The 19,709-nt window shown below is 35.8% G+C and overlaps 2 protein-coding genes across 2 annotated transcripts in view; both read right to left on the minus strand.

Annotated features, from left to right (window-relative positions):
- Window positions 1–3,821: 3,821 nt before the first annotated feature.
- On the minus strand, window positions 3,822–11,787 carry LOTGIDRAFT_205969 (hypothetical protein; the record flags this gene model as incomplete). The annotated part of the gene is made up of 15 exons (XM_009046140.1): window positions 3,822–4,700; window positions 5,121–5,280; window positions 5,669–5,768; window positions 6,620–6,759; window positions 7,005–7,089; window positions 7,502–7,696; window positions 8,266–8,391; window positions 8,668–8,801; window positions 9,141–9,263; window positions 9,593–9,682; window positions 10,028–10,156; window positions 10,498–10,597; window positions 10,859–10,968; window positions 11,228–11,300; window positions 11,633–11,787. The coding sequence occupies 15 exons, from the start codon at window positions 11,785–11,787 to the stop codon at window positions 4,636–4,638; spliced, it is 1,785 nt and encodes a 594-aa protein (XP_009044388.1). The 3' UTR covers window positions 3,822–4,635.
- Window positions 11,788–12,223: 436 nt separating this feature from the next.
- The window catches only part of LOTGIDRAFT_156120 (hypothetical protein), a gene marked incomplete at both ends in the record, with an annotated part of 43,039 nt that continues 35,553 nt past the window's right edge, over window positions 12,224–19,709 (minus strand). The window contains 18 exons of the mRNA XM_009046141.1: window positions 12,224–12,349; window positions 12,576–12,729; window positions 12,979–13,060; window positions 13,510–13,681; window positions 13,967–14,010; window positions 14,247–14,400; window positions 14,746–14,867; window positions 15,276–15,449; window positions 15,730–15,811; window positions 16,128–16,269; window positions 16,482–16,740; window positions 16,960–17,089; window positions 17,387–17,511; window positions 17,760–17,844; window positions 18,177–18,359; window positions 18,570–18,681; window positions 18,870–19,021; window positions 19,375–19,512. Of these exons, the coding sequence (XP_009044389.1) occupies window positions 12,224–12,349; window positions 12,576–12,729; window positions 12,979–13,060; window positions 13,510–13,681; window positions 13,967–14,010; window positions 14,247–14,400; window positions 14,746–14,867; window positions 15,276–15,449; window positions 15,730–15,811; window positions 16,128–16,269; window positions 16,482–16,740; window positions 16,960–17,089; window positions 17,387–17,511; window positions 17,760–17,844; window positions 18,177–18,359; window positions 18,570–18,681; window positions 18,870–19,021; window positions 19,375–19,512 (2,436 nt within the window). The remainder of the gene's footprint in view (window positions 12,350–12,575; window positions 12,730–12,978; window positions 13,061–13,509; window positions 13,682–13,966; window positions 14,011–14,246; window positions 14,401–14,745; window positions 14,868–15,275; window positions 15,450–15,729; window positions 15,812–16,127; window positions 16,270–16,481; window positions 16,741–16,959; window positions 17,090–17,386; window positions 17,512–17,759; window positions 17,845–18,176; window positions 18,360–18,569; window positions 18,682–18,869; window positions 19,022–19,374; window positions 19,513–19,709) is intronic.

Below are 19,709 nucleotides of genomic sequence, written 5' to 3' on the forward strand. Positions count from 1 at the left end.
TATGCTAGAGATCCTTATGGTGAGGATCCATATGCAGCAGACCCTTATGGTGAGGATCCCTATGCTAGAGAGCCATATAAAACTAATGCCAGACCCATGGGCAGGGGAAGAGGAAGGGGAAGAGGAAGATCACCAGAGATACGAAGAAGAGACCCAAGTCTTCCACTCTATGATGGACAAAGCGTTGAAAGCAGAATGCATATCTTCATTGGCTACATTTTTCAGTTTCGAAAACTGTTCCTTCCCATCTCAGCTATTGAAACAACCCGACACGAGCATGTTGATGATGTCAAAGTTCGTACACAATATATCACTTACGAAGACGAGAGAAAGACGCCTTCAGAATTTGGAATGCTGAGAATAAATGGCGTCATTTTGGCAGTGGAACAAAATGATGGAAAAACTGAACTCAAAGATCTTACCTACAAGAAAGCACTGTACCATCTTCTCACCATGTCTGTCAGCGAAATTTTGGCCAATTCTATTAAGTTGCGTCAAAATGTTCCAAAGAAAGTGCAAGAGGAACAAAATCTCAAGGGTGCTCCTAACAAGGTCATCGGCAATCGATTGCAGTATATGGTAGAACTGATGCGTGAAGAACTTTATGAAAACCAGCGGCAAGGTCTTGAAGTGAGGCTGAAACATGAGATTGACGTGTCGTCTGGTAATGCTCAAGCTGGAATTACCTTGGTGTATCGTAAAACGCCAGGAAACAACAAAATGGTGACTTGTGAACTCTATGTTGATGATCTGATGCTTGCGTCTGCTTCAGCTTTTAAGAAATTAACAGCTTATCATTATGCGTATACCAATACCAAGAATTATTTGATGAACTATCAGAAAACATCCTTAGACATCGTACGTGAAAATAAACGACTCCAAGAACTGGATATGATGGATGAAGATGTGATGGAGGTCCAATTTAAAGGAAAAAATCATGAGAGAGGCTCCAATCTTTGGATTCTGAAATCAAAGTTTCCCAATACTTGGCGACAAGACATTGAAGAACACAGAAACTTGGTGGTGATGATGCATACTCACGATCGAGCTTCCATTCCATACAAAGTTCTGGAAGACCTGGCCAACATGAACCATATGCTGATTCAATTTGTCAATTATAGCCAAGATGATGAGTGTCGCTTTAGGTAAGAACATCTGGATTTTTGTTGATTTGAATTAGGGCACAGACTGAGGCATCTTTCCTTGTTATTCCAATTTACTAAACTGCAGGGTTGGTCAGTTTAAACCAGAGGGTTTTGTCCACCTTAAAGGGACAGATGCACCATTCATTTGACCAATCATACTTTAGTTTCAGAAATTTTCTTAACTAAGCCAATCAGTAAAAGTGTTCACAGCTCACATTGTGTGTCCAGACTTATCAGTGAATGAATGTTAAAATGACACTAAATGCATTACAATTAGTTTGAAACCTAAAAAGGAGGCTATTTTTCCTTCCTTGCACACAGCATGATGTTGACCTAACTCATGGAATCTCTGTCTTTCCAGATGTGTGATATTTCTGCAAGGAGAGATGGTAGGTGATGGAGATGGTAACAGCCGAGCAGAAGCTAAAGATAACGCTGCTAGGATTGTCCTGTCATGGTTGTCAGAGAACAACCCAGTTATACAAGTAAGTTAAAAATAACCCACATAAACGGGAAGTAGAACACTGAGTCTTCAAATCATGCAGCATTTGTTGCCTCATCTTCATTGATTTAATGGATACAGACTATTTTGGGTGACTGATGTCCGTCCACAATTACTCTAGAAGACACAATTCTTCTGGGTAGATGATACTTGGTGTGAGTGTTTGTAATCACCTTAGGATGAACCATATTAAAGACAAGCAAAATATTTAGTATGAGTTATTGCCCTTGTTCTTGAAAACGCGTTCAATTCTTGAGGCACAATTATAGACAGATTTTGACAAAACTTGCTGTGTTCACCTAAAGATAAATCCTATTGAAAATCAGATAAATTGAAAAATATTAAGTATGAGTAATTGCCCTTGTTCTTGAAAACATTGAGTTCAATTTTAAGCCTGTAAACACTCAATTCTTGACGGATTTTGACGAATTTTGTGAGTGTTAGTAAACATATAAGGATGAAGCCTATTGAAAATCAGAAAAAAAAAAAATATTGAAATTTTTTTATTTCTCTGCTCAGGTTGGTAAACGCAAGTACAACAATGCAGATTATAATTTTGCTGCCGTGAAGGAAGCTGCTCAGAAAATACAGACGGAAAACCCAACCATGTTTAAAGACTGGAAACCGGCGCTACATCCCCAACCTGCAGGTGATGACCCACCTTTGGATGACTTGACGCCGTATGTGGATAAAATCCTGGAAGAACTAATTCAGGACTATATTGGTACGCAAGGTCTGGAAGAAATTATTCTAGATCGAGATTTCCCAGCATGCTTTATTACTATGATGTTACAGATGTGTAAAAACTTGGACGTGGACATTGGGAAAAAAGATGGAGACTTGAATCAGGATCGAACTGGACGGACGGTTATTCAGAAATCTGTGTTTAAAAACGGCTATCCTGCCGAGGTGGTGAAAATTTTGCAAGAGAATAATAATCAGAGTGGACGATATACTCTTACACAGTGGATTGACGCCAATGGTCAGTTGGTCAAGAAACGCTCGTAAGTGGTCGGAATTTGGGACCAACATCTCATGGTTTTACTCTTGAAAACTTAACTTAACATTATTTTAGTATTCCATTAACTAAAAATTCTGTTTATTAACCTATTTGGGTTAAGTTTTTAAGAATATTGTTAAGTCCTCTGTACCACAGTAAGTTTGCTTGGAAGCGTAGACTTTTATTTTTAATGATTTTGAAGGAAATTGTGCGTGACCGACCACATTTTAATATATGAAATAATCGGTAGTTGTTGTAGTATAGCTATGCTGGGCGTTGCTTAACTTTCAATTCAAAATTGAGTGGGTTCGTTTTTAACTTTTTTTTTAAAAGAATGACTTTAATGGCCACTGGGCTTAAAATGTGAACTTTTCACTGCCAATTATTCAAAGATGTCTTTGAATATGTAGAAGAAAGAAAAAAAGAATGCCTGTGCCTAATTAAAAAAAAAAAAATTCCCCCCTTTGGTCATTCTTGGTTTTTCTACTATTGTTAATAATAGAGTTGATAATCCTTCTTTTCAAAAACCACTATTATGTGGCACACAAACGGTTTCAGTTGCCGATTTTTTTTATAGCAAATATATATGAATCAAAAGGCTTAATATTCATTTCATAGTCTTAGATAATGAGATGTTTTGAATCGAAACTGAAAGTACATGAAAATATTTGCTTGACATTGCTGTATATTTATCATTTTTGTTTTTTTATCATTTTAATTTCATTTGAATCCTGTCAAAAGTAAGACAAATTCTTTTTGAAAATTAAACTTATTCACTACTTAAAGCTCATGTGAGCTAATTATGCTAATCTCGCATTGTCTTCAATAGAAATAACCCTATAGCTTCCCAAACCTTTTCCTAGCATTTTTCTACACCTTGTGGTGTTTATTGGTACTTCCAGTGGATACTACTATCCCAGGTTGGAAACGAGCACGATGTCAAGCTGTAACATACTTTATCTTATACTTTGACTGCAATAGCCACCTTTGGTGTATCAAATGATTCAAATCAATGATAAAAGAAAGGTGGCTATTGTAGTCAAGGTATAAGATCAAGTTCATAATAGCTTGACATTGTGAAGATGAGGAACCAGGGATTTAAAGAAGTAGGGCTTTGGTAATGAGAGTACCAATAGTCTATGGACACACCCCAAAAAACCAATCTCAAAACTTTCACTTTAAGCATTTATTGAAGCTTACAATACAACTTTTTCACAAAAAACATCAGCTGATAACAGAATACAATTTGGAAATGGAGGAGACTTTGATAATTTTCTTTCTAAGTTGAAAGGGATAAGGGATAGAGCTCAATTTAAGCTTGCCTTTGACATTTTTCAGAATCAAAACTCATTGTTTAAAATACAATTTTCTTTTGAAGTTGATCTTGAAAGATAAAAGCATGTAAATATTTGTTTTACCAGCTGATAGAGCTTAATTTCTGCTAGTCTTAGAACTTTGTTGAATCAAAATGTTCCGTGTTAAAATAATATTTGGAGGATTGGTACCTTTAAATAATCAATATTTGTTTTAAAATGGCAACAATTTTAGAAAACATAATTATGAGAAATCCACTTGATTTTGAGTGTTGGTGACATTGAATCCCTTTCACCAAGCATGTCCAATAATTTGTCCAATTTATAATTAATTGGACGAATAATTTTTAATACTAGTATTGTTGATTTAGAATTAACTGCCAAAAAAAAAAACATCCTACAAAAACATATATCATCAAATTCCAAATGCAGTTACAAGATAAATTTGTTAAATTTGGGAAAAATTCCATATGTTAAATGATAATAAAGTCACAAATTGAGAAAAAAAATCCCTTTAAAAACCAAAATATTCATGAAATTTGGAGCTGTGAAATGCAAAACATTGAATCAGATTTGGGAATATTAATAAGCATACAAAATACAATCACAAAATCCAAGGCAGCATATTACACAGTATTCATTTAACATTAAGCAAGCCAATTGGCGAGATAAAGATTAAGGTAGAGAAGCCAACAAAGTTGTAAAATGTTCTTCTGGATTGGGTACATCTTCTAATAAACCTAAAAAAAAAAAGAATTAGTCAGTTTAAAAACTTGGTAGCTTAATGAAGTGAGCTTAAAGGGATTGTAAAGAGATTTTCTAAACTTTTTATGTATTTCAGGGACACTGATATCATCAATTTGTATCTATCTTATTTTCAGTCCGACGTCTGTGGTTATTGCAATTATACTAAAACTAAGTGTTATATGATGAAGATATTGCAAGGCCCTTAGATATATATGGTTAGGCATTTGGATTTGAAGGCTCAAATTTTGATGGTGAACTGTGAACACTATTACTGATTAGCTTAGCTAAAAATTTCCGTTTCTGAGACTAAAGTACGATTACATGTAGTCAAAAAGAATGGCGCACCTGTCCCTTTACAAAGGGTAAAGTTCGAAATTCCTAAAAAATATTTCAACAAAATTCCTTTATCTTACCCATGACATCAAAGAATTCAGCGATAGATTCACAAGGTAATATTTCTTCTTGATATATAGCTAGAATTCTATCACAAGTTTCTAGGACTATCTTATCATTAAATCTAATATAATCAGCTAGACTGTTACTCCATGTACCATCACCACCAACTGTTACTTTCTAAAAATAATAATTTGAGATGTTACCATCAGATATTTCAACCCGGTTACCCCCCATGTCTATGATGAGGGTTTTGAGGGCTGACAAGAAAACTGGAAAAAAACATCTTGTTGTTCGGATGGGACAATAAACTGAGCCCAATTGTGCTACAGGCTGTGTATTTAAAAGATCCCTTGACAGTTGGAATTTCAAAAGAGTAGGCTACTGCCCAGGCATAATTTCCCTCACTGGACACTGAATGGCATGCATGTCTTTAAACCAAAAAGGTGCAGAAAAGTGCGATTCGCACAATCAAAACAAATCCCTTCATTTACAAACTTCCATGACACAAGAAAAGTGCCTTATGTTGTCAAGGTATTAGACAGAGACGCATGATCAATTGACATACCTTAAATAATTTGAGGAAGAAACTGTTAATCAAACCAAAGAAGATCAAAACTGGTTTATAGATGGAATAATCTTTCAATGTCTTACTTCCTTCTGGCAATCTGAAATAATGAAAATTTTAAATGTTATATTGTTGTCTGTATCCATCATGTAATAAGCTAGAGTTGTCTTCCTTGAATGGGGAACAGAAGGCAACAAATGAAAGAAATGAAAACAGTTTGGCTGCATATCTTTGAACTCATTTTTTTAAGTGTTATATTTGTGGTCTGAAACATTTACGAATATAGCTAGAGTAATCGCCCTTGAATGGGCAGCAGAAGATGAACAGAAATGGAAATTTACAAAGTTTTCTAGTTGCACAATTTCTCCACACGTGTCATATCAAGTACAATAATTGTAGTCTGAAATCATGATATGTGTAGCTAGAGTTATCTTCCTTGCATAAGCAGCAGAAGGCAACAGAAACACAAAAAATGTCCAGCTTCACACCTTTGGATATTTCCTGCAAACTATTATTGTTGACAGTGCCTGTGGCCCTGGAATTTTTTTCTAAAGAAGCTAAGGGTAAGCATTTTCTACTTGTTCAAATATTCTAAATAAGATTTACTTTCTCATGGCCTTTAGCCTAGCCAACAGTGAGGCTGGGGGTCCAGATTCATAGCTTTTATTTTGAGTTTGATTATCATAAAAGCAGAAGGTAACACTTGAAAACTATGCTTCTCAGTTTGTTCAAAAACTTTATTGTTGCATTCTTTGATAACAAATGGCTGGTAGACCCACTGACACTGAAAAGCTTCATATAACTCTGCAATTGAGTGTGCCAATTTGTCATTCTGGGCACTCTGTTTTCATTTAGATACTGATTACAGCTTAATTTGATTTATAATTTGGCATCCCATTCAGAAGGTTCACAATCACAAGGCTAATAATTTTGCTATATTATTTCACTTACGTTTTGGCTCCCACTGATGCAGCATTTCTGACATGAGCAGCGATGATCAGCCTCTCTAAAAACTTTGTTCTAGTTGTCAGCCATTTATCAGCTGAATGAACCAACATTGACATTACCGGGTAGTATAGTGGACCTTCAGTCTGAAAATAAAATTAATTAACTTTTCCACAGCTGATGTATTGCTTTTAACTTGGATCTTAAAGTTCACCTGAGTTATAACCCTTCAAAAGGGGATTTTTCTGCGATTATGTTCATTGTCCTTATGAAACAATCCCTGTCTTTCTGAGATGCCTAGGGGAAAATTTTGTCCATTATGCTGTAGGCCTTATGAAGCAACCACTGCTAAACAACAATAAGGCCTAGCTAAAGAAGTATGCCTACATACCTCCCAGCAATTTTCAATCCATTTATCTTTGGTAAGCTCCAAGTAATTGTTGATATTCTTTTCTTCTCTACCGGTCAACCGAGTACTGAAATTTATCATTAGAAGATACTGGAGAACCATGTCACAAAATATATTCTCAAAAGGCCCTTAAGTACATGTATTAATATCAGCCCTTGACATAGTGATGTCTTAAAGGCTTAGTTTTAGAGGAATTGCCAGTCCCACAGACGTCTGATTGGAAATTGGAATGGTGCAAATCAATGCTATCAGTATGCCTGATACACATAAAGACTAAGAAAGCCTCTAACAATCTCCTATCAGCTTCATGTACAATTGTAAATGCTCAGTGGAACACCTTGCGCCACTCTGCTACTTGCCTTAGATATATGTACTTCTGAGGTATGAGATTAGATTCTTAAGTAAGGTAGGGCATGCACACCTTTCTTGAACACCTGATGACACTGCCACTGTCAGGATTTCAATAGATTTCTACTCACCTATTGATAACATAAAGAGCCATATGTAACATGTAGGGCATGAGATGTAGATTGCTCTGTCTTCCTCCACCACCACTGTCCTCACTGAATAACTTCTCATTGGCAAATCTGAGTAACAGTAGCTTTAAATCATGCACAGTGAACGGATAGCTGGGGTCTCGAACGCCAGTACATTCTTGAAGATAGTTGTTATGTCTGAAAAAAAATTTGAATTGATTTGACTTCTGCATATGCATGGCTGATGAAGACAAACATCAAACAGTGGGCAATGAGGCAAACAACTAAATCTTCAGTTCAAACTTGGCGATACACCTATATTCTGCATGTAGCATGTATGGCATCAGTTTTATTGCATTCTTCCATTAAAGTTGACAACTGGAAATTAAGTATGAAAGTTCTAAAACATCTTCCTCATACACAACCTTAGACCTACATCTGGTTGTTTTTATTGAGAGATAAAGATTGGCTATGCAACCAGTTATCCCTGCTTATCAGTGACTAGTTTCGTTCGTGTTTGAACTCTTCAGACTGATTAGACTCACCTTGCGCGGTTCTATTTATACTGTTCAAAGACCCCTGTGGAAGGTTACAGGGGGCTTGCCGGGGTTCGTAAGTATCAGGGTTACTGGTGTGTTTATATTGAATCAAAAATTGAATGGAAAATTTGACACTCAACCTGAGTCAAATCTTAAAAACTTCAAAGATCAGATTAGCATTAAATTGGCTTAATTTTGTTGAGATAACAGCTAAAAGAGGATGCCTACCTGGCCAAACAGCTGGCAAAAACTGACTCTTGTACTTGTGGTCCCCACATAGGTAATAATCCATTACATTTAGTATTAGCATTCTGTAAAGCAGCACTCTCCCATTCCTCTCTTCCTCGGGCATGTCTACAACACAAAATCACGAAATTGAAAGGAAACCAAAAATCTAGAAATTACATAGTGACAGCATACTATCCTTTAAATTTTAGAAACAAGGGCAATAACTCAGTATCTTATTGTCTTAAATTGCACATATTCAAATTTGCACCATCATAATATAGCTATATACTTATGAAGTTACTTTTGAAACAAAGGCTAAAAACCTTTCCTAAGCTTTGTGATCCACTCAAAATTAAAATTTCACGCTCTGAACATTATAAAAACAACATTCATGAAACTTACCTGACGGCAGCATTATGACAGTCTACATGTATAACATTGAAGTGTGATACAGTACTGTAGCCAACAGTTTTTCTTGCTTTATTCTCATAATCATCAAGGTTACATCGTTTGGTGTAGGTATATACTGCTAAAACCTGTAATAATGATATAACCCTTCACTTAAATGTTAAAAGCATGCAAGGGCAATAACTCTGTATATAAGTTTTGAAAAACATTGAACGTCAAACTTATCAAAATATTTCGAAGGTTTAAGAATACCCGATTGGTATGTGAATCCTCCAAATGGGATGCCAAGTTATCGATCTGAATATTCACTTGATTTCTGATTTAATGGTTTAAAACTTTGATGCCTTGAAAAGCTTGGGGTTCTTTGCCTTTGCAATTGTAACCACTAAGTCTAACATAATAATGGTTTGAAACTGTCAGGTTCAAAAGGGTGGGACTTATAACTATTTCTAATGAATTAAACCTACCTTTTGAGCCTGGTACCTATAGCCCTCTCTACAAATACAACATGTCAGTCCAGTTTCTTCTTTTAAATCTTCCATTTGTTTTAATACACTGCTCTTCACTGTAACTTGACCTTTTTCATTGGTCTGCAATAGAAAGAGTAAATATAATAATTACCAGGATTATAAACAAGGAAACACGCTTTGGTTTGAATTTCAACATTTGATCATAGGATATGTTATAATTTTAGTCTGTTTGAGGAAACGATAACGACAGTGTCTTGTCTACTTTCACCCTGTACAGGTTCTGCATTTTGGTCCTGGTTCTATGGAATTATTGTTAACTTTGTTTTGGCACCTCAAAACTTTTAACGAAAGCAATCATCCCAAAAAGTAGATGACACCTATTAAAATGGAGCATAAACAAACACAGATCACACAGTTTTGCCCAAAATATAATTCTATAAATAACTTACAGTCATGCCCAAGGCTCCCAGCTGTTTCTTTCTCACTGCCATGGCCAGTTTTTTCTTCTCTGCTTTTGTTTGTTTACGCACATCTTCAATCTGTGAATTCATAAAATTTGAAGTTGAAATTTGTTGGTACAATGGAAAAAAAGAAAATGCAAGCCTGGGACCTTATTCCCGATAACTTAAATAGGATAAAAATCCAGTAATCTGATTGAATAATAAAACAAAATTTAAAATCAATATTAGTGATTGACCAATCAGAGGATTGCAACACTAAAATCATCTTAAGTTAAGTTTGCCAGAATAAGGAACCAGTGTAAATAGGTATATGGTTTATAACAGTGTAAATCAAAGTTTACTCTAGTCTCTCCAGTCAACAAGGGAGGTAATATATGTAGGGTACTTTTTGACAACTTCAGAATAAGTTTTGTCCAATTTTACCTTCTTAGAAGCTTCTTCATTTTCTTTCAATGCATCCAGTAAATTTTCAGCCAAAGTTCCAATATGTTTATCAGATGAGACTTGTTCCATCTTGTGAAGAACTGGGATACATTTTTGGGCTATCAAACTCTGTAAAGAAAATAGCAAATGAAAGACCTCTTATGGGGTAAAAAACTGCGCATTGTACATGCAATTATACAGTATAAGATTACTTATTGTAATGACTTTTCTGCACTGATATAATGGTTATGAAATGAAATGGAGTTGTTACAATAGGGGGATAGGGGGATTGCAATAGGGGGATTTCTGCTAGAAAATATAGTTGTTTCTATGAATGTTGAGGGGATCAAGTTGAGACCACAAAAAGTCAAGGGGCTCTTACATACAATTATTTCACATTGTACAATGATAAAATATTTGAAAATGGGTTGGGGCCAGGGGAGAGGGTATAAGTAAAACTACAGACTTACCTGTGTAGGTTTATGACCAGGTGACAGACCTGTTAGAACCTTTAAAACATGAGCTAAAGCAGGTTTAGATAAAATATCCTTCCATATATCAGAATCAGTTCTAAAAATAGAAACGTTTTGATTGGTTAAGCAAAATCAGACTTGAAGGTTAGGCATCGGTCAAGTTAATGCTAGAAGGTTGCGATTGGCTTAGATAGAATTGAAAAAACTTCATTGCTTGATTGAAATTCAAGCTTACGCTAAAACAGTTTTGATTGGTTGAATGAAATTCAAACTTACGCTAGAAGAGATTTGATTGGTTGAATGGAATTAAAACTTATGCAAGAAGAGTTTTGTTTGGTTGAATGTAATTTAAACTTACGCCAGGAGAGTTTTGATTGGTGGAGCATGTTCTAGAATATAATCTACACAAGACAAGACAATACCCTGCTCTATTATCATATCTTTTAATCGACTTCCATTAGCATTGTTCTGAAACGAATTTATAAGATTTAACAAATGAATTGATAGAAATCCTATCTTGGTGTGAGGTTCATAGGAATGGCACCAGATACCCCAGAACTGCCAAACAGATTTGGTCAAGAACCAGAGATATCTCATGCTGCCAGCACATGTTTTGGATACACAATCCTCATCAGGACAGCTAGTTATGGAAATTGAGGCGAACTTTTCAATATCAGGCGTGTGTATATTAACAAAGCAAGAGGATGTTAGGAGATTTTGTATTTACCTCTATGCCTGAAGCAATAACACAGAAACTGTCCAGATGGATTTCTTCATCTTGAGTATGTTCAGCATCAAATCTGTAGAAACAAAATATTAAAATGTATGTAATGGAGTTTTATGTCATACTTTTCCACATCTGATTGGATTAAAAGATATGGGCAAGAAGATGCAGGAATGGTCCTGTCTGTGATTTATTGCCCCATCCGATGGAAAAGACACTTTTTCATATCATCTCCTCCTACAGCCCAAGGGGAAACCAGAGTTGAAAAATAAAGGGTAGTGGAACTCAAGAATCCATATCCCTATTAGTTCAAAAGTTTTATATGAAAATCAGAAATTTTTTGGCGCTTATGCACAAGAAACGAAAGTGCTCAGAATTCACTTTTATGCACTTATTAAATTTTCTTACCTATTAAAACTCATATATGGTTTAAAATGATTGAGTAAGGCTGTCATCTTGTCTTCTTCACCAAACGCTAAGAATGGTATCAGTCTCATCAAGGCTTTCAGGACATTGATATTGTTTCTGACAAATGCTGAATTGATTCTATCTAACAGTACCATTAGCTGGTCTTTATCACCACATCTTTTAGAGAACTCCTGGATATATTGATAGATTTAACTTGAATTGTAGCAATCAACAAAAGAAACGATTGATCATCTTGGAGGATTCTTGGAAAAATTATGAAAGATTCAAAACCTATTCACAGTTGTGTTGATTGTTATAATGAGGAAGGACAACTTATTTAGAACCTATTTACAGCTGGGTTGACTAGAATGATGAGGAAGGATGACTTAGTCAAGGTTACAAGGCTTTCATACACTAACCAAGATTAGAACCAACAACCAACGTTTGTTTGACTTAACCAAGCAAATGACATTGAGTAAAAATTCTTCCAGTCTGTCTGATTCTTTAGCAATTTCAATACAGGCTTTATCCAAACCTGTACGAGCAAACAGTGGCTCTTATTCATCCATTCATGATTTGAATTCAACTTACAGTATATTGCTCAGGAGACTGTTGGCTAGCCTCTATCAGGATAACCTCCATGATGTGTAAGATCTGTTCAGTAGTTGTCTGCCCTTTGGTAGCAGCAGATGATCCTTCTTGTTCTGACCACAGGGCCTAAAAAATGGAAGGTTAAGAGCTGATATTATGTCAGGCATCAGAAATATTGAAGTCAAAAACAAATAACAGAATCTGAGAACAACTGAATTTTCAGGGAATGCTAGCAACTAGTAGCTTATGGGGAAATCTTATTAATTGTTGATCAGTCACCCTTAATTATTCATAACTTGGTATCAACTGAGCTTTTGTTTCTTCATAACTAAGTAATGAACATGTAACTTACCAAGTTCAAAGCTCCCAGCATGATGTTAATAGCATCCAGTTCTGGTTTGATTAACTCTTGTCTATTGACCTTGACATTGACAGCATAGTTAAATAGTTTGAGTAGAACATCCATCAGCTGTTTACCTAAAACTAGATCTTTTATAGATGCCATTCTGAAATACAGAAAAATATGTCAAGAATTGAAATAAATTCAGTTGAAGACATTCATAATTGAACGAAATGAATGGAGTTTTACATCCTACTTTTCTGCACCATGTGGGCTAATGAAGACGGGCAACGCCAGGGTTCAATAAGGGAAATATTGCCAGGACAGTGACATTAGCCAGCTCTTTTTCGATTTCCAACTGTCGCACTTAACGTGCACAGCCTGTAGCACATGGGGCCTCGGTTTATTGTCCCACCTTTGAAGCATGACTTTCAATCCACCACATTCAGCTAAAACATTGGCCATCTTATAAACTTCTTCTTTATCAATATCTTCTTCTGTAAAATATACAATGATTTGACTTAATTAGTCCGAAAAAGTTCATTTGGAAAAAACAACCACACCTCAGTCCGAATCCTTTCATACCCTGTAAGAACTGAGGCCTTAACCTTTTTTTAAATTCAAAATAATAAAATGCTATTTTAATATGCTTTTCCAATGAACTCAATACCATAAAAATATCCTATTTAGTGGGCAATGAGGAAACTAGAATGTGCACAGCATGCAGCATACAGTGATCTAGGTTATTGTCTCTACAGATTGCCTAGATTCTGCATCAATGGCATAAGAAAGGGAAGCTGAAAAATTTTGAAAAAACCATCCTGATATGTCAAGGACGGCACCATGACAGTTGTTATCCTTGTGAAATATAGTTGGTCCTTTCTTTCTGACATATACATGGATGAAACTAAACTCTAAGTAAAATGAGCTGGAAACATTCACTCACCAGAGCTAGAGACCAAAGAGTTGACCATATCTTCCGTAGCATCTCCAAGTAATCCTCTCATACGGTAAATAATAGGCATAGGCTCCACCTCTCCATGTTCAGGGATCCAAATCTTCTTGTAGACTTCCTTTACTGGTAAATCTAGACTAATAATCTTCTTATTCACTAGTAACTGAAATGAAATGAAATGGAGTTTTACACCATTTAAAGGAGATATATTGCAAGGGCAAAATTCTTTCTGATTTTCAATTTCAAACAACCAAACTATCTCTATTGAGTACAGTTTCCAGCAATTGTTGCATTTGGTTTTGGAAGCTATGGCATGTGCTATCATAACGTAATAATCAGGTTTAACTAATCAAGGATTACAGGAACTATAGAACTATTGGTAGGTGTCCCTTTTAAACATACAAAATACTAGGAAACAGGCAACCGAAGAACAAAAAATGAAAATTACCTCCATTCCAGTGTCATCATCCAGTAGAGCAATCAGTTCACAATCTGGAAAAAGGAAAGAGGTATATCGTCAAAGTAGCAAAGGATCTCAGCTGGTAGAAAGGAGCCTCATTTACCCAAGCTGTTTAATCTGTAAGACATGGTTGATTCATTCTTTTTTGCATTTGAGCAACTAAAACCCTATAATAGCCAACAGCCTTTCTTAAGCCCTCAAAGCAAGCAAATATGTTAAAAAATTATGAAGAAGTCTAAATCCTTCATTCAGCTATGGAGAAACTTACCTTGACAAATCTTGTTTTTGATGTCCCTCATCAGAGGTCCCATACCAGGTTCATTATTACTGTAAGGGTTACCTAACATCCTGCCTTGTAAGAAATCTTCCTGTTGGGGATCTTTCTCCAAGATCAGGAAGAATTCACCAACATCATTCTCTTCCTAGAAATAGAATAGATTTAATTGTAAACAAACTAATTGTCATTTTGTAAAGTGACATGGATAGTTGAAATTCAACTCAACAAATTGTTAAAGGTCATATGAAAACTACTGGATGCCTTTAAAAGATAAGTCTCCTCATAATTTCGAAAGATTGAAAATTTTCATGCAACAGAATGTTATTGTATCTGCTGTCTGATCTTTAGTTGAAGGAGGAGCCAAATATGTCTGGACCTGTATGCTTCTTCTAGTTTCTACTATATACATTTTTAATCCTGTATCAGATAACATTCCTCCCACCTTTATAGGTATAGTCCAGAACCTGTCTCCAAAGGGTGATATACTTACTGGATAAATAATGCTACATAATCTTTCAAAGATAAAGACAGGTGATCTGTTATCTTCTAGTGGATATTTCTCTACAGTCTTCACACACACTGACATAAACTCTTTAGTCTCTGATTCAGTACCTGAAAGATTATTGTCAAATTAATAGTGGTCTGGTAAGAATTTTTAAGTCAATGATATGTTATCTCCCTTCTAAGACTCAAGTTGTATGCCTCTGAAACAACTTGCCATGAAACAACTTGACATAAAATCTTTAGTTTCTAATTCAGTACCCGTATTCAGTAATATTAAGTGTGCAGTTAATAGTGGTCTGATAAATGGAGTTATGTCCCTGTCCATTTCAAAAACATAGTTATCTCCCTTGATAAGCCTTGATATTTCTTTAAATTTTGCTTAGAAACACTTTTACCTGGGTTTCATTTATAAGTTTAATTCTCTGATCTACCAGTTTAAGCAGGGACAAATACCCATTCAGTAGGCGTCCTACTGAACGCCAAAATTAACCCTCAAAACTCAAAAAAGGGGCTTACCTGTGGTTAATTCTTCCAGAAGTTCAAGCAGTTTCTCCTGTGTTTCATCTATTAGTTTAGTTCTCTGAACTACCAGTTTTCGTAGGGACAAATACCCATTCAGTATAAATCCAACCATCTTATTCTTATAATGATGCTTAATACTGTCTTGTTCCACAAACAAGGACATCAATTCTGTTAAAACAATGGCATTTGAATTTGAACTAAGCAGGTAGAAAAAAATGATAGAATTTGAAATAAATTGAAAGCGAAGTGCCCAATTTTCCAGTTTAAATGAGGTCAAGTAATGCCACTCAGTGTGCAAGGGTAATATATTTCTGGTGCATAAGCTTACTCTTTCTACCAATTTGAATTTTGATTTGCCAGTGGTTGTTCAACAGATCCTTGTCTAAAAAAGACATTTGAGCTCATCTGCCCCAGAAAATACAGTCAAGTCAACAGCCCTGTTACTTACCTGTTAGTGACTTGAGAGCAAAGCCTTGAGCCAGATCAGAACTGAGTGTTGTTTCTTCTAACTGTAGTATCTTTTCAACCTCCTAAAAACATAAAGTTTTAAGCTTAAACTAGCCATTCTCAGAGGTAGAATAGTTTAATGTTTGCTAACATGGCAGTGTCTTTGCATTGTGTGTGAATTTGAATTTGAACTTGTACTTATCGTTGTCATTTTCACCAGCTTTCTTCTTTTATCATGGTACCAAAACTTCCAAAAATAGTAGCAAAGAACAGTTAAGAATAGGTCTCCAAGATGAAGCAGTACCCCTTTAATATTCCAAGTGGTGGATATTCCCAATTCATCATTAGCAAGGTATCAAACTTTTACAAAATATTGTCAAATGAATGAAAGTTACTTACAGTTGAGACCAGATCTCCCAGATGAAGCAGCACTCCTTTGATAGCTAAGTAATACTTCCAATGATCAGGAGCTATCAGCTTCTTATACAGAGTCAGGAATTCACAGGCACTCTCTCCACTCTTTCCCACATCATCTAAACATCTGTAATGATGAAAATCATAAGATGATTAAGTACATTGTTAACATCTTGATTCTTAAAGCTTGTTTACTGGGGATCGTGAGCAGGCTGAACACATTTTACAAAGGTCTCCACCCCAATGCCCATCTGATTGTTCCTTGCCCTCAACCTACCTATACTTAAGATCAGATCTTGGCTATTATGAAATTGTTTTGTAGTTAGTAGTTCCACCTACCTGGTCAGCATGTCAATGACCTCTTTTCTACGGCTGGGTACTTGAGCAATGGCCTCAATAATACTACAAGCAGTCTGTCGAGCTGATCTTGAACTAGGTGAGAACATCGCCTGCTGGAGCCAAGTCGACTGGGTCAAGCGTAGAGGGATGGCTGGTGTCTTCCACATCTTCGATCTCCATCTTGTAGCGTATTTCTCCATCAAATATCTGGCTCTGATTTCTTTCTTTTCCTCCAGTTTCTTTTCTTCTTCTGGAGTCACTGAAAGAGCAAGGTGGAAATATTTACTTCAACATAAATAAATAGGGAAATAATGTTGGTGCTCCTGTTGCTCTCCTGGACCACAAACCAAAAACTTCTTAAGTGTCTTATCATACCATGTAGATTTATTGTCGTCCATTTTGAATTGGTTTGTCAGTTACATCACATTTTGATTTTTGATTAACAGTTAAGACGAATGTGTTTGCTCACTATTCCTACCTTTTCTTGGCAATCTCTTCTTGAAGTTTTGATATGAATATCTTGAATCTCCAGATAGCCATTTTCTAACATCCATGTGAAATTTGGCTGGTTGCAGAATATCTCCTGCTGCAGCATCTGGTGTTGATTCCTGCAACAAACAAGAGTCACTTCAGATGGAATTCATGCAAGGCCAAGCCCCAGCCAAGTAACAAGTTCTTGAACTAGGTTCTAAAATCTTTTCGGTCTTTTCGCAACCAGCTGCATGACGACAAAGCCTTTCAATTTGCCCATGATAGCGGAGCCTCTGAACAATTTGTCAGCTTCTTCACCAGAGAAAACTTTCTTCAACAATTCCAAATTAACCTGCAACTTACGAAAAGGAAAAACATTTAAGCATCTTACACAGTGTATCAATTTTTATGAAAAAATAGCACTAGAACATTACCTTGACTCTAGCGGCAGAAGCCTCATTCTTCACTAGCGACTGTAAGATACGTAGACAAGGTAGAGTGATATTGTCCATGATGATTGGTGTATACAGCTGCATTCCAATCAGGAACAACCTCATTACTGAAACAATACCAATGATGATTATGTAATGAGCATTCTAGTCTTAAACTACCATTTATAACTTTCATCAGCTGATTGTCAAGCAAAGGACACTTTAAGAATCTTTACTAAACTGGTAGGTGAGCTCTCTTTAGGAGTTGATCCTTGTCTCATCTAAGGTAACCATTTAAAAGTATAAACTAATTCTAAATCATAGGCCAATAAAAGCTGACCACAGAGAATGCTAAAGTTCAAAACTGTCCACTTACCACATCTTACTCGTTGTTCCCAGCAGGAGTCATCTTGTTGTAGAGATGTTTGTAGCAGTAATATCTCATGACGGACTGAGGATCCCTAGAATGGAAAATAGAACATGTGAATCTCAGTTTTGAGATGACCCTAGCTTAAAATAAAGGCATGATCAGTGAAGATATTTGTGCTCTGCAAAAAGAGTTTCTCCTTAGAAATTTCACAATACAGGTTTGTTAGGTAAAACTTTGACTTTTTATATTGTCAAAGATTAGCTGGTCTTGAACCTTTTGGTCAGCATACATGAGTATGATGTGTAACTAACAATGAAAACTAACTAGCTAAAAATCCAAAGATCCATGCTTGAGTTGCACCTTGTGGTCAAGCAGCAGAATCATTGAGTTAACTTGAAAATGCAAAAGCATGTGCCCACTTACCAAATCAGGATTAGACTGATGTCCTCTAATAGCAGCTTTAATTCTATTCATGATGAGTTTATTCATCTCTTCTGTTCCTCGTCTGTCATCCTTGGTGAGAAGACACAACAGTGATCTGACTTCATTACGAACTGGTAGAGCTCCATGACGGAGATTAAAGTCTATTAGTTGGTTTATCATACCCTGTAAAGAAAAAAATTCTCGTTCATCTTTCATCAACAATTTGGCAATAGCACTTTTTGGGTGGGTTTGTGAAAACAGTTTTCTTCTTTCATGGTGTACGTCCCTAAAATTGCTTTCTATAGTCATCTGTCTTCTAATTGTTTGATTTTGACTTTAATGGTAGAAAATCTCAGAGAAGCACTGCACTAAAAGTATTGGAATCACTCTTACCTGACTACACAATATCTGTCTCATGTTACCATTGGTTACCAGAGCTCTCAATAGAGTGATACAATGTTCAACTGCAGAGTTGGCACATCCATAACAATTGGAAGATCTGGGTCTGAAACATACGCAAGTAATAATCACATTATGAGCTTTCTTAGTGTGCTTTTGTGGAAGAATCCTTTGAACTTGTGTCATCATATAAAATACATAATTTTTTTCAAACCAATTCAGGTTCTCATTTCTCAACCAGTGAAATATGTTTTTGGCCATTAATTTATACAATTGGTTCTAAAAAATGCTTACCCTTCTTCTTTCAAAATCTTCTTTGGTACAATTGAACACGAAGCTTCTTTTGCTTTGCCTAAGGATGTACCAGGAGCTTGTCCTTTGCTAGCTACAGCCTCACGTTGTTGTCTGTCATACTCTACCAGCTCTCTGCGGCAGGCCATTACTTTCTGGAAACAAGAATTGTACATTTCATATGGATAATTGGAATAGGTTTTACCTCCTACTTTTTAGCATCATCTTGTGCCTTAGAAATGACAAAACTTTATAGTGTAAACCAAGAGAACTTTAACATTCTTATTTCGAAATGGATTTCAAAACATATTAGACATTAAAAATGCTCTGCTGTAGCTTGAATTTGTGTATCATCCAGCTGACAAGATCAATTCTTTAAAAGTATGGACATTCCTCTTTTTTTCACAAAGGAGGAGGATAAGACAGACCTCACATTTAAATCTTTTTCAGATGGGATTACATAAAAACTTATAAAAGATGTCAAGAGTTGGCTTAACTAGTTACTAACCTGTATGATCTTACTGAGGTCATCAAAGGATGATTTACATTCACCACAGTATTTCTGGGCTAGGAGTTGGATAGCTTTGTTGACGTTACTGACAGGGACACCAGCACTTGCTCCTGTTCCTGGGCTTCCACCATCATCCTGAAAGAAGATTATAATAACAAAATGTTTAAGCACTAAATGGATAAAATCTCTTGGACATCCTTTGTGTTCAGGATATTTTTCTTTCCCCTGTAATTAGTCTTGATGCTTGGTTTTATATATGAACCACATGTTTTGACACCTTAAGATGGCTTGCCCTTATTTGGCCTATGCTACTAAGTTTGAGTGGAACTGCA

The sequence above is a fragment of the Lottia gigantea genome (genome assembly GCF_000327385.1).
Source record: "Lottia gigantea unplaced genomic scaffold LOTGIsca_10, whole genome shotgun sequence".
In the NCBI taxonomy this organism is placed as follows: domain Eukaryota; kingdom Metazoa; phylum Mollusca; class Gastropoda; family Lottiidae; genus Lottia; species Lottia gigantea.